This window comes from Cebidichthys violaceus, unplaced genomic scaffold (assembly GCF_023349555.1).
Source record: "Cebidichthys violaceus isolate CVI_PGR_0920_01 unplaced genomic scaffold, fCebVio1.0.p SCAF_10, whole genome shotgun sequence".
In the NCBI taxonomy this organism is placed as follows: domain Eukaryota; kingdom Metazoa; phylum Chordata; class Actinopteri; order Perciformes; family Stichaeidae; genus Cebidichthys; species Cebidichthys violaceus.
The window spans coordinates 14,803,848-14,818,313 of record NW_027176263.1 but is presented as its reverse complement, the minus strand read 5'-3'; the positions used below and the strand labels follow the sequence as shown (position 1 = coordinate 14,818,313).

General features: G+C 39.9%; 1 protein-coding gene across 1 annotated transcript; it reads left to right on the top strand.

The window, feature by feature from the left end:
• The first annotated feature begins 1,008 nt into the window (after positions 1-1,008).
• LOC137884892 (NLR family CARD domain-containing protein 3-like) lies at positions 1,009-11,347 on the top strand. Its single transcript, XM_068726982.1, has 10 exons — positions 1,009-1,054; positions 2,320-2,820; positions 2,896-3,048; positions 4,348-4,426; positions 4,582-4,810; positions 5,913-7,716; positions 7,811-7,984; positions 8,377-8,550; positions 10,246-10,292; positions 10,432-11,347. The coding sequence occupies exons 2-10, from the start codon at positions 2,717-2,719 to the stop codon at positions 10,965-10,967; spliced, it is 3,300 nt and encodes a 1,099-aa protein (XP_068583083.1). The 5' UTR covers positions 1,009-1,054; positions 2,320-2,716; the 3' UTR covers positions 10,968-11,347.
• Positions 11,348-14,466: the final 3,119 nt, after the last annotated feature.

Below are 14,466 nucleotides of genomic sequence, written 5' to 3'. Positions count from 1 at the left end.
GAGGTTTTACATCAGACAGGAAAAAGCTTTCTGGACATAACCCAAACTCTAGCTACAGGGGTCTGGGGACTAGAATGACTAGGAGGAGGAGGTCTTCCCAAGTGTGCTGTAGACTAAACTAAATACAATAAGTGATGTGACAGGTCTACAGTCTTAAGACATGACTAACAACACACTGGTTAAAAAACAAAAAGTTTCACCAAATACAACAAGTATCCCATCAGATGTGATTCTAGTTGTTTTAGTCATTGTATCCCATATGCCTTGGTTGAATAAACATTATAATCAAGACATAACTTTTACTGTCCAACAAAGCCAGTGAAAGCTGAAGAAGAAATCTTCAGTCAGTGTTTCTATCAGTTCACAGCAGCAGAGAAAAGTCTCCTGTACCCAGCTGTGTGTCCATGAAGAGTGATTGGTCTAAAGGTTTTCCGATTAACTTCTTGTGTCTTTGGGAAGGGTCAGAGGAAGTGTCTTTGACATTTGGACTCCTAAAGGAAAACTAATAAACCTAATTTACAACAAAGAAAAGTGTGGGCCTGTTTCCCCAGAGGTCAAAAGGTCTAAAGCATTTATTTTCCAAAGGTTCAGGTCTGAAGTGGACCCTGGTACCTTCTGGAAGGTGACAGACCAACATGTCCTGTGACAGTTTTTCACAATGATCATACTGAGCCCTCCTTTGTTTGCTTCATCAACCATTTCTAATAGTTCTTCTCATCACATCAAACATGTTCATTAGTCAAACACAGAAAGATTTGTGGGGAAATATCTGTCCCCAGAATAAATCTGTAAATATAAAGTCTCTGTTGTTTTTTCTGCTCCTTGATGCCTTGTGATTCACATTGTTTATTTCTATATTTCTTCACATCATTTCATATTTAGCCCCTTATTGCATGATCACTGAGGTGGATATTGTTTGATATGAATTTCAATACACAGCAACATGTCAAACTGGTTCCGGTGTCCTCGTGACGGCCCCTCGCTTCCTGTTTCCACATTAGTTTTACTTTGGGAGCTCGTGGTGTCGCAGCTTTCTTCTTCTCTGCTTCTCAAGGTTAGTAAGCGACTCTTTTCACTGAGGGACTCTTGGTGGATTGTATGTTCTGTTTTATAAATTAGAACCCTGAACAGTAATTTAAGAGCCTATTATTTGAACTATTTGTACTATTTAGAGTACAATCAAATATAATATGAAGTACTTTTACTGTGTACTTCCTTTGTAATCTAATGTCAAAGTTCTTTCCAGAGACCAAGATTCAGCCTTTTTGTCTAAATTTTATGTGAAATAAAAACCCTTTCTTCCATGAATAGTTTATGAACTTTTTATTTTGGGATATATGACTTTATAGACTACATGCACCAATAATATGAGGTACTTTTAGTGTGTACTTCTTGTGTAATCTAATGTCAAAGTCTCTTCCAGAGGGAACAACAACAGGAAGGAGTCACATCATGAGACTTGAATGTTTCTGTTCCCTTTTTTGTTTCCTTCTTTATTCCTCAATCTCTTACTGCCAAAAAGCCACTGATGGATTGTAACTAAGTACATTCATTCAACTTCTGTACTAAAGTACATTTTTGTGGTACTTTGGCTTATAATTTCTATTTTTTTGGTATTGCTTGGAGGGATGTGCGGTAACTTTAGAGTGGACGATGATGTAATACTGTACATACAAAACATTCCAAAAACATCAAGTATTTCTGTAACTTCTTCTTGTGAGACTGAATTCAAAAGTCACTTTGGTTCCTTCCATCAGCTCCCACATCTGTCCACTGCTTTACCGTAAACGTGAGATTAATCACACACTCTGAACACAGGGGAGGCTGGTTTGACCGCAGTGGTGGACTGAAATAAGGAAGCAAGGAAAAGAAGCAAGTGAAGTGTGTTTCTTCATGTGAGCTTCATACGTCATGTCCAACGTTACTGAGGTCGGTTATCAGCCTCACCTGTTATATACAGCGTTCTGTTTGATATCCATTGGCCCTGATGATATCACAGAGACATGCCCCGCCCCCACCCATAGCTGGTCCAATAGCACTCTGCTACCTAGGCAGGTGGGTCAAACATTTGGGTATTTGGTGGCCATGATTATTTAAATAGTTAAATTAATGGAAACGGTGAAATGAGTGGGTTCAATGTTACAGTTTCCCTTTGAGCCACCAGAGGGCGACACTTCTACTAACAGTCTCATTGAGAGGAGACATAGGCGGTGACTCCATCAGAGAGAATCAGGACGTTGATGTCATGGATGAATGAGTGCTGATGTGCTGATCAATGATTAGAATGATGCTTTCAGCTCTGCTCTGTTTCCTCTACAGATGAAGGTACAAAGTATCTGGGAGCTGATGTGGATGTGAATTCAGCAGCAGCTAACAAGGTCACATGATTGATTTTGGATTATTGGACTAGCTGCCACTGCATGCTCTGACTGGATGTAGTAGACTTGGAAACAGAGGAACATTTCAAATGTTGAGGAGCTTTTCAAAGTCAGTCAAATAGAAGTGAAAAGTGATGTCATCCCCAAAGAAAGGCAAATAAAACATGAAGTGTCTTCCTCTAGTCTTCAAACAAGCCAAAGACTAAAGAGTATTGTGAACGTCATTTCTTAGAGATGACTCTGCAGCTCAAAGTGACAACAACATGAGTCCTGTCCTATGAGTGTCTTCAGTATTGAGATGAATGAGCTCTGTGTGTTTGTCATGATGAAGATAAATAATGTTGTTGTGTTTGTGTGAAGGTGTGGACTCTGCTATGAATCAGTGTGAGGACAGAGAGGAGGGAGTCCCTCCCTCTACAACCAGCCACACCAAAGCTCAGAGGTGAGATGACCATCTCTAACTGTCCATGACTCAAAGTCTTTGATTCACTGACTCTGTTTCTACACATGTGATCAGGATCCATCAGGGACCACACTGTCCTGGACCTGAACATGGACCTGGACCTGGACCTGGACCTGGACCTGAACCCAGCTGTGTGTCCATGAAGAGTGACCGGTCTATGGATGTTTCTGTAGTCTTCAAAGATGGACGCCACTCTGTTGATCAAAGGTGAGGATTTCAAACTGATGATGAAAACAAAGTGATGATGATGATGTGGTTCTATCAGACTCTCTGTTGTGAGATCTCCAAGTTTAAAACCTTTACTGACTCAGATGAAGTTCTCTGAGCACCAAAACTCTTCTTCATTGAAACACATTCACACTGGGAGCTGCCCAGTACAACCAGTCTGACACTGAGACGCTCCACTGGAGCAGCTGGGGGTTCTGGGTGCCTTGATCCAGGGCACTTCAGCAGTGTACGGTGAGGGAGGGAGAGCTACATGGAGTCCTTGGTGAGAGCTGTTGGGACTAAACCAAACTGACTGGTGAAGAAAACAGTGAGCTGAAAGACTGAGCTGTTGATTCTCAGTGGGATCAGCAGGACTAGTAAACCTTTACCACTACAGGGACTCATCTGATCCACATCCAGATATCACTTCATGGACCTTTACCTTGTGTTGGTCTCTGTGTGGACAAACACATTGTGAGCTGATTCTTCATGATTGAATGACGATGATGATGTAATGTCAGTGTTTCTATCAGTTCACAGCAGCAGAGAGAAAAGTCTCCTGTACCCAGCTGTGAGTCCATGAAGAGTGATTGGTCTAAACTTTGTCTGATTAACTTCAAAGATGGACGCCGTTCTTATGACCTTAACTGTTACACAGATTCAACTTTGGTCGTCCATCATTTATAGTCTTTGAACTGTCAGTATGATCTCATTTCTCATTATGATCATGACATGACACAATATCTTGAACTAATTGTTGTAGGTTTTACATCAGACAGGAAGTAGCATTCTGGATATAATCCTAACTCTAGTTGCAGAGGTCTGGAGACAAGAAAGACTAGGAGGAGGAAGTCTCCCCAATGGTGCTGTGGCCAAAACCAAATACAGACCCTTTGTTTCAATGATGTGGCAGATCAACAGTATTAAGTATTGGTACATCTGACTAACAACACAATGGTAGAATAGAAACTACACCAAATATGAAAAAGTATCACATCAGATGTAATTATAGTTGTTTCTAGTTGTAGTTGTATCTAGTGGTGGAAGGTATAGAAGGTATATAAAGTAAACAGTTATGAATTTGACAATATGATTTTTGACTATACCGTGCTGCCAATAAAATAACTTTTACTGTCTAATAAAAGCATTAAAAGCATAGATAAGAATCTGTTTTAAATCTGGTTTTCATTGTGATCAATCATGACAGAACACAACATCTTTAACTAATTAACTAACTAGTTGTATTTGTGTTAATGGTACAAACACAATGTGAGCTGATTCTTCATGATTCCTCCACAGAGAGGGCCAGGAGAGCTCAGAGGTTCCCAGAGGTCAGTCTGCCCAGCAGCATCAAACACACCTGGACTCCATATTTATGGTCTGTACATGTACAACTACTTTTACATCTATTCTGCTCACAATCATCTCCATGCTGCACTTTTTAGACCAGTGGATTGTCAGTCTGTCCAACATGGATCTGATGTTTGGTTCCATGGTTTTAGTTTGTGTCATTCATAGAATATTCTGTTCCAGCTGCTGGAGGAGAACATCGTCACTTTTGTGAAGAACGAGCTGAAGAAGATCCAGAAGGGACTGAGTTCAGATTACCCAGAATGCTTAGAGAGTCAGAGGGAGGATGAAGAGGTGTTGGATGGTAAGGATGAAGAGGAGAGGAGGAGCAGCAGAGAGGCATTCGTGAAGATCACACTGCACTTCCTGAGGAGAATGAAGCAGGAGGAGCTGGCTGAGAGTCTGCAGAGCAGTAAGAGGATTTCTCTAAAGATTTAACATGCTGGATAAATGGGACGTTTACTCATGTCTCAAGAGATGGACCATAATATATTCATAGACCAGGGACGTGCGGTCAGGGAATCATGAAAAGTAAAAAACAAATAATGCTAAAATAAAATAAATATTAATATTTCTCTACAGATCTGTGTTATAAATGTCATTTCTGTATGATTCCAATCATTTTAAGCATTTTCATAATCAAAATTGCTGAATGAGCGCATGTCCTGTTCAAACAGAGGAGACACGTGAGGTGAGGCAGTGACGAGCTGTGCCTCACCTCAGATTGCGCAATCCCTCACTAACTGTGTTGAGCGCGTGCCTTTTGCTTTCTCATTGTTTGTCACCACTGTAATATTTGTAGACACTTTATTATATGTCCTTTCTTTACATAGAATAGGTAATGTATTTCACGTCTGTGTAGAACATATTTAGTGTTGCTGATCTGACAGAAACCGCTGTGAAAAAGCACAGAGGGGAGGCAAACAGTACCTCAGCCTCAAAGAAGGGGGCGTGAGAGAGCCCACAGATCGGGGTTATGCTTGTTCTGTTGTTGCTCTTCTTCTACGCTTCTCTTCTTCTTCTTATATTTTGCTTTGACCACAAAAATGTAAGATTCTATATCCAAGCTTACCTTTAACCTTTTATGTGTTTGTTATTTTTTTTATACATCCATGGTTGTTACACAGATTATCGCGGAATGTCACGATTTTCGCGGGTGGTGCCCGCGAGCGCTCCGCTTCTGAAACGCTCCCGGTGGGGCAGGTCGGTGGGAGCAGATTGCGGCGCACACGCTCCCAGTGGAATCAAATATGTACCTTACCTATGTGTGTAAAGAATGCTGATATGAAATATGAAAAACAACCAATAGTCAATGTGCAGGCTGCCAATTGAATGGTGATTTAAGCTACTCTATTGGGTTCATATATTTGTAAATCTGAATTATGTAGTGTCAGTGCCTCACCAGCCATGAACCTCACTGCACGTCACTGTCATAGACTCATTCTTTGAGGAAATGACATGTTCAAATCTATTATTTGACTCATTGAGATCTTCTTTGTTGTGTGTTCATTCAGGACTTCTTGCTCCAGTTTGTCAGCGTGAACTCAAATCTAACCTGAAGAAGAAGTTCCAGTGTGTGTTTGAGGGGATCGCTAAAGAAGGAAACCCAACCCTTCTGAATCAGATCTACACAGAGCTCTACATCACAGAGGGAGGGACTGCAGAGGTCAATGATGAACATGAGGTCAGACAGATTGAAACAGCATCCAGGAAACAAGACAAACCAGAAACAACCATCAGACAAGAAGACATCTTTAAACCCTTACCTGGAAGAGAGGAACCAATCAGAACAGTGATGACAAAGGGAGTGGCTGGTATTGGGAAAACAGTCTTAACACAGAAGTTCACTCTGGACTGGGCTGAAGACATAGCCAACCAGGACATACAGTTCACATTTCCATTCACTTTCAGAGAGCTGAATGTGCTGAAAGAGAAGAAGTACAGCTTGGTGGAACTTGTTCATCACTTCTTCAGTGAAACCAAAGAAGCAGGAATCTGCAGATTTGAAGAGTTCCTGGTTCTGTTCATCTTTGACGGTTTGGATGAGTGTCGACTTCCTCTGGACTTCCACAACAATGAGGTCCTGACTGATGTTACAGAGTCCACCTCAGTGGATGTGCTGTTGACAAACCTCTTCAGCGGGAAACTGCTTCCCTCCGCTCGCCTCTGGATAACCACACGACCTGCAGCAGCCAATCAGATCCCTCCTGAGTGTGTTGGCATGGTGACAGAGGTCCGTGGGTTCACTGACCCCCAGAAGGAGGAGTACTTCAGGAAGAGATTCAGAGATGAGGATCCGGCCAGCATGATCATCTCCCACATCAAGACCTCACGAAGCCTCCACATCATGTGCCACATCCCAGTCTTCTGCTGGATCACTGCTACAGTTCTGGAGGATGTGTTGAAGACCAGAGAGAGAAGAACGCTGCCCAAGACCCTGACTGAGATGTACATCCACTTCCTGGTGGTTCAGTCCAAACTGAAGAAGGTCAAGTATGATGGAGGAGCTGAGACAGATCCACACTGGAGTCCAGAGAGCAGGAAGATGACTGAGTCTCTGGGAAAACTGGCTTTTGATCAGCTGCAGAAAGGCAACCTGATCTTCTATGAATCCGACCTGACAGAGTGTGGCATTGATATCAGAGCAGCCTCAGTGTACTCTGGAGTGTTCACACAGATTTTTAGAGAGGAGAGAGGACTGTACCAGGACAAGGTGTTCTGCTTCGTCCATCTGAGTGTTCAGGAGTTTCTGGCTGCTCTTCATGTCCATCTGACCTTCATCAACTTTGGTGTCAATCTGCTGTCAGAAGAACAAACAACCTCCCGGTTGTCTAAAGTCTTTAGAGACAAACCTAAACCAAAACGTCTCTACCAGAGTGCTGTGGACAAGGCCTTACAGAGTCCAAATGGACACCTGGACTTGTTCCTGCGCTTCCTCCTGGGTCTTTCACTGCAGACCAATCAGACTCTCCTACGAGGTCTGCTGACACAGACAGGAATTAGCTCACAGACCAATAAGAAAACCGTCCAGTACATCAAGAAGAAGATCAGTGAGAATGTGACCCCAGAGAAAAGCATCAATCTGTTCCACTGTCTCAATGAACTGAATGATCGTTCTCTAGTGGAGGAGATCCAACAGTCCCTGAGTTCAGGATGTCTCTCCACAGATAAACTGTCTCCTGCCCAGTGGTCAGCTCTTGTCTTCATCTTACTGTCATTAGAAGAAGATCTGGACGTGTTTGACCTGAAGAAATACTCTGCTTCAGAGGCGGCTCTTCTGAGGCTGCTGCCAGTGGTGAAAGCCTCCAAAAAAGCTCTGTAAGTACAGAGAGAGTTAGATTAATGTATCATAACTTAAATACTTTATCTTTTCTACTTATTGTATATTTTTTCTTCATCATTGTCTCTTCAGACTGAGTGACTGTAACCTCTCAGAGAGAAGCTGTGAAGCTCTGTCCTCAATTCTCAGCTCCCAGTCCTCTAGTCTGACAGAGTTGGACCTGAGCAACAACAACTTGCATGATTCAGGAGTGAAGCTGCTGTCTGCTGGACTGGAGAGTCCACACTGTGAACTGGAAACTCTCAGGTCAGGATTAATTTTCCACAGTTGATCACCTTAATTGTGATTGTGACATTAATGGATAAACTCTTATTCTGCATAAGATTGTGTCTGTGCTTGCATGGTTTTGAACCAAATGCGTTTATTTTGTTCTCATTATTTTAAAAATATCAATTAAACATCTTTTATAGTCTTTTTTCTCTCTATTGTTTCAACTTGAAATATCAGAGAGTTAGCAGTAATGTTGTCAGATTGTTGATGGACATTATTAGTGGGTGTTTGGTTGTCACTAGAAAACAATCAATAATAATGTTAATGTAACCCCACAGTAGCCGGAATTTTCTCAGTTGTGTAGTAACCTTCAGCCCTTACAGTTCCCTCAGATTATGTGACATGTGTGTTGTTTTGTGTGTTTGCAGGCTGTCAGGCTGTCTGATCACAGAGGAAGGCTGTGCTTCTCTGGCCTCAGCTCTGAGCTCCAACCCCTCCCATCTGAGAGAGCTGGACCTGAGCTACAATCATCCAGGAGACTCAAGAGTGAAGCTGCTGGCTGCTGGACTGGAGGATCCACACTGGAGACTGGAAACTCTCAGGTATGAAGAGGCCTGCTGCAGCCACAGACAATCAGTCTGATAGAGGTAGAGCTGGAAACCTTTTCTCTGTCACACTGTCAGCCTATATGACTCTGACAAACTAAGCTTACCTCAAACTACCAGAGACTCATCAAACTGTTTGTGTCCCACATCAGACCATCAATACAGACAGAAGTAGTCAGGGAACAGTAGCCAGGATGAGCCAAAACAGGGAGGGAAGGTGATGAAACTGTTGTTTTTCTGGAGCGTTGTCTTGTTTCAACATTAGAGAATAGGATAGCGGTGTATCCTGACACGTTGACGGCATCATGGTGGGTCATGGAAAAAAATCAGAAAAAGTATGTCTTGGGTAGCCCGTACTCTTCCTGAAGTTGGTTGAAGGATTTCATCATACCACCTTTGTAGAGATTATTTATTACCTTAATTCCCTATGTGATCCACTCTTTAAAGCCAGGGTCAACACAAAAAGGAATAAAATTGTTTACAATCGGTGTAGAACAAAAGTTGATGGAAAATGCCTTCTTTACCTTTATCCATGGGCTTAGAATGATACTTACAATAAAATTGTCCCTAGTGCCTGATGCTTGTTTAACATTATTTAAGAATGGTAGACTTGATAATGAGAACGAGTTACATCCTTGTGATTCAAAGTCTAACCATATTGATTTAGGGTCTTGTGCCACCCATTCTGATACATTTTTCAATTGTATAGACCAATAATGGTGTTTAAAGTTTGGTACTGCTAGACCCCCATTTACCACTGATAGTTAGGTTTTCCAGTCACATTTTAGGACTATTTTTCCAGATAAACTTAGATATGCTCCGATTCAGATCTTTAAAAAAGCTACTTGGGATGTCATTAGGTATCATTTGCAAAGGATACAAAATTCTTGGGAGTATATTAATTTTAATAACAGATATCCGTCCCAGCCAAGGTATTGGAAGTGGCAGCCATCTAAGTGAATCCAATTTAACCTGTTTAAGGATAGGAGACTGATTCATCTTCACCAGATCTTCCAGTTGGTAGGAGATATGGATTCCCAGATATTTAAAGTCATTGTAAGACAAATTAAATGGAGACATACCATTATCTGGGTCTCTACTGCCTCCAGATTTACCCACATTGATCTTTAAGCCAGAGAGACTACTAAATTAATTGATTGTTTCTAGCACAGAGGGAATTGATTGTTTAGGGTTGCAGAGAAATAGCAGTATATCGTCCACATACAACGACATAATATGCTTAATTTTCCCACTGTTAATACCATTAATATGTGGGCATGTTCTATTAGCCTCGGCCAGAGGTTCAATGGCAGTGGAAAACAGAAGTGGGGACAGTGAACAACCTTGACGAGTGCCACGCCCGAGAGTGAACCATGGTGAAGTGAAACAGTTAGCCATAACCATTGTGTAGTGACCCCGTTGCTTATCAAAAATGTCACCACTGTTGCTGATTGTTTGTTCTGACGCGTGCCATAAATAACGAAGTTCAGTTTCCAATATAGGCATTTTATTTCTCACATAAACAGAGGCCAACCACTTTCTCTGTCGTTATCTATTTCCTCCAGTGAAGTAAAAGAATATGAGCTGATTAATAATAAGTGCTCCATGTGAACATGAAGAACAAAGCTCTGTGTATGAGAGTGATGTAATGTCCATGTTTCCATGCTGCTCTGACCCCCCTCCTCCTTTCAGGGTGGGGCCTGCTGGAGTCCGATGGTTCAGACCAGGTCTGAGGAAGTGTAAGTGTGCTTTGAATTTGATTTATGAAAACAAAGCATCTTCAAACTGTGACATCACTCATTCACATCTCTGATGTCATCATCAAACAGATGATAGATTAATAACTGCAGCTGTATTGTGTCTTGTTCTCTCCATCAGATTCCTGTGAACTCACACTCGACACAAACACAGTAAACAGAAAACTCAAACTGTCTGACAACAACAGGAAGGTGACAGGTGTGGAGGAGGATCAGTCATATCCTGATCATCCAGACAGGTTTGACTACTGGCCTCAGCTGCTGTGTAGAACTGGTCTGACTGGTCGCTGTTACTGGGAGGTCGAGTGGAGAGGAGAAGTTTCTATATCAGTGAGTTACAGAGGAATCAGGAGAGGAGACAGTAGAGACTGTTTGTTTGGAAGGAATGATCAGTCCTGGAGTCTGTTCTGCTCTGATAGTGGTCACTATGTCTGTCATAATAACACAAGAACATACATCTCCTCCTCCTCCTCCTCCTCCTCCTGTAGAGTAGCAGTGTATGTGGACTGTCCTGCTGGCTCTCTGTCCTTCTACAGAGTCTCCTCTGACACACTGATCCACCTCCACACCTTCAACACCACATTCACTGAACCTCTTTATCCTGGGTTTGGGTTCTGGTCTGGTTCTGGTTCCTCAGTGTCTCTGTGTTCTCTGTAGGAGGGAGAGTCTCCTCCTGCTAGAGAAACTTTCTCTCTGCTGACCAGATAGTTCAGTGTGTACAGGATCACACACAGCTGATGTTAGTTAGCAGAATGTGGGTAGGAGTTTATCCTAAGGGTGTTTGTAGTGTTGTCTTTCCAGTCTGGCTAGAGGTTGATGTAACAATACTCTAAACAGAGTGATGTAACTTCAACAACGTTACTCTCATTCTAGAAGGTCGTACATCTTATGTGTCCAAACAGAACATCATCTGTTCCTTGTTCCCGGAGAGAGCAAGTCTCACTATATTACAACCCTCTCTTATCTCAACATGAACATAGATGTGTTATTAGCAATACTATATATGAAGTGAAATAAAAAATTCTCCTTATTTTAAACTCAGTGTCCATGAGTCTTTTCTTCTTTTACTAACAATGTGCTACTTTGCAGTGATATTTGATCAACAATCTCTTGATTTCTCCAGAAGTCACAAAGTACCTGTGCTGAACAGGTGCATCCAGATCAATGTTCTTCTCTTGGTGATGAAGACCTTCATCATCTGGAGGGTCTGGAGTTTGTGAATGCTCAGATAATGTGGTATGTTGAAATATTAATCAGACACGTTTTAATATTTATTACATATGATATAAATCAGGACATAAAAATATGAGAATTACCATAATTGATAAATTACTCAATCATTAGATTAAACGATAAAAAAATAATCATTGGGTGTTTATTCTGTTTATTATTGCAGAGGATTCTAAAAAATGTGTGTGTGTGTGTGTGCTGAATTAGCATTCACGCTTATAATAAGAAAAATAATGGTTTGTTTTAAGAATTGTTTTTAATGACAAAAATGATGAAGTCGTGAATGTGTTATAATGTATTTTGAGCCGACTTTAATTTTCTCAAAATCTTTAGAGTGAAATTAAATGTAATTTCACATAAATATAATCAGTGTCGTCCTGAACAAGAAGCAAACTCCCAGAACCCCTCCAGTAGTCTTGCAAGGGTAAAGAGCTGGTCCACTGTTCCACGGCCGGGACGGATCCGCACTACTCCTCTTGAATCCGAAGTTCCACAAACGGTCGGAGCCTCCTTTCCAGCACCCTGGCATAGGCCTTCCCTGGGAGGCTGAGCAGTGTGATACCCAGATAGTTCGAGCACACTCTCCGGTCCCCCTTTTTGAAAATGGGGGACTGGAGAGTGTCTTGACTTCTAGTCAATCATTACAAAATAAGACATCACAGGCAGGACAGTCCTGGTGTAAAATCACAGTTTTTTATTAATTTTAATATAATATTAAAAAATGAATTCACTCCATCTCTTACCTTGGGTTAAAAAGCTGATAGTTTTATGAATCCAACGTTTTTATAAATACGATTTATTGGAAACAACTGTGTAATTAATGACCAATTAATTATAGATAATAAAAAAGTATATACGAATATTTTTCCACATTCACATTTTCTTTATTTCACAAAATAAGTCACATTTCAAGTATTTATTTTGTTCAAACCCAAACCAACAGTGTGAACATGTTTGAATCAACAGTGGAGGTGAAACATTTAGTCGATCCACAGAAAAATAATCTGCATTTATCTTTTAATAAAACAACAAACGAGACAAACAGCTTCAATTTTAGTTCAAATATATAAAAGTTAGTTTTAATCCACTGAGATAACAAACTGAATATATTTGACTTTTGGACGATTGGCTGCACAAAACAAGATATTTAAATAAATCAAGTTGCAATCTGGAAAACCGTAATGAACCTTTTTCAATATTTTCTGACAATAACTGACAGATAAATCAATAATTCATTTTTAGATTTACTCAAAGTATTTTTCAATCGAATTGAATATGTGACTTACTTTTGTGACTTCATGGGGTCAAAGGTGAACTGTGATCAGTTATTAGATAAATAAGGTGAACTTAGTAAAGCCTCATTTCATCACAAAGAATAGAACACGACCAAAAGAGATGCTTCCATCTCCATACCAACACAAAGACTTAATTTAGTTCATCTTGTTCATCTGGATCACAGCTGTCCATATTTTGATTGACAGCAGACCAATCGCTCACTTAAAGTGAAACATAAAGTCATATTTATAGTTGTAACTAAATGATAGACTCATTCAAAGACAGCCCCCTTTAATTCATCATATAACAGTTTTATAACAGTGATGATGTGACATGAAATTATCAGCTGAGTGGAGACACTCACACTTTATTATTTAGTAATACACTATTTAAAAAAAGACAGATTTTCTTTCAACAGAGAAAAACAATAAAAACACAAACTTCATGACACTTTTAATGTGTTGATGTTGTTTAAAGAGCTTTTTTATTATTATAGAAACACATGTATTTGAGAAAACCAAATTCAAATTGAAAATAACTTTTAAGTGTTACGAGTAGATATAATGTTAAAATAGATAAATGTGATATTTTACTTCATCACATCTAAATAAATCTTTAATCAAAGTCCTTTAAATTAACTTTACGAGAGCTTTCAACCACATCTCATGAGCTTCTTCACTGGAAAGAGTTTATTTTAAAATGGTTTGAAGTAGTTTACATTTAAATTATTAAAAATAAATATTATTTAAATTAATAATTATTAATATATGTTTTTGTACATGTGTTGTCTTACAGTTCACATGTGAATATATGAGTGACCTTTCACATGTGACATGTTTTAAATTTGATGCTTTTAAAAGAAAAGAACAAAAATAAAAAAGTAGTTCACAACAAGAAGATAAAAATATAAAAGATCAGTGTTCAGATTACAGAAAAATAGATTATAGACTTAAAACACATAAAAGTGATGTATGTAATCAATAACAGAGTTAATTCAGATTTTAACATCTCATGCAACTTGATTTTTTGTTATTCTATTGATATTTCATGAAAAAAAATATTTTGTTTCATAATGTTTCAAACATATTGACACTTTAGTGTGTTTAATTTGTAAATTTGTAAAGGGGATTTTTATATTCCACAAAAAAAAACATAATGTGAGGTCACTTCCTGCTGCAGGTGAGGTCACTTCCTGTTTGTGTTGAGAAACACGTGACTGACAGAGAGACAACAGCTGATTGACTGATTGTGAGTGTGAAGCAACAGCAACACGATGAGGCAACGACAACTCTTTACTTCAGGAGTACTACAGCAGTACGAGGAAAAGTACTACAGTGTACTGCATTACGAGAGAAAGTACTACAGTGTACTGCATTAAGAGGAAAAGTACTACAGTGTACTGCAGTATGAGGAAAAGTACAACAATGTACTGCAGTAAGTGGAAAAGTACAGCAGTGTACTGCAGTACGAGGAAAAGTACAACAGTGTACTGCAGTACGAGGAAAAGTACAACAGTGTACTGCAGTATGAGGAAAAGTACAACAGTGTGCTGCAGTATGAGAGAAAAGTACTACAGTGTGCTGCAGTATGAGAGAAAAGTACTACAGTGTACTGCAGTGTGAGGAAAAGTATATTATATATATATATATAT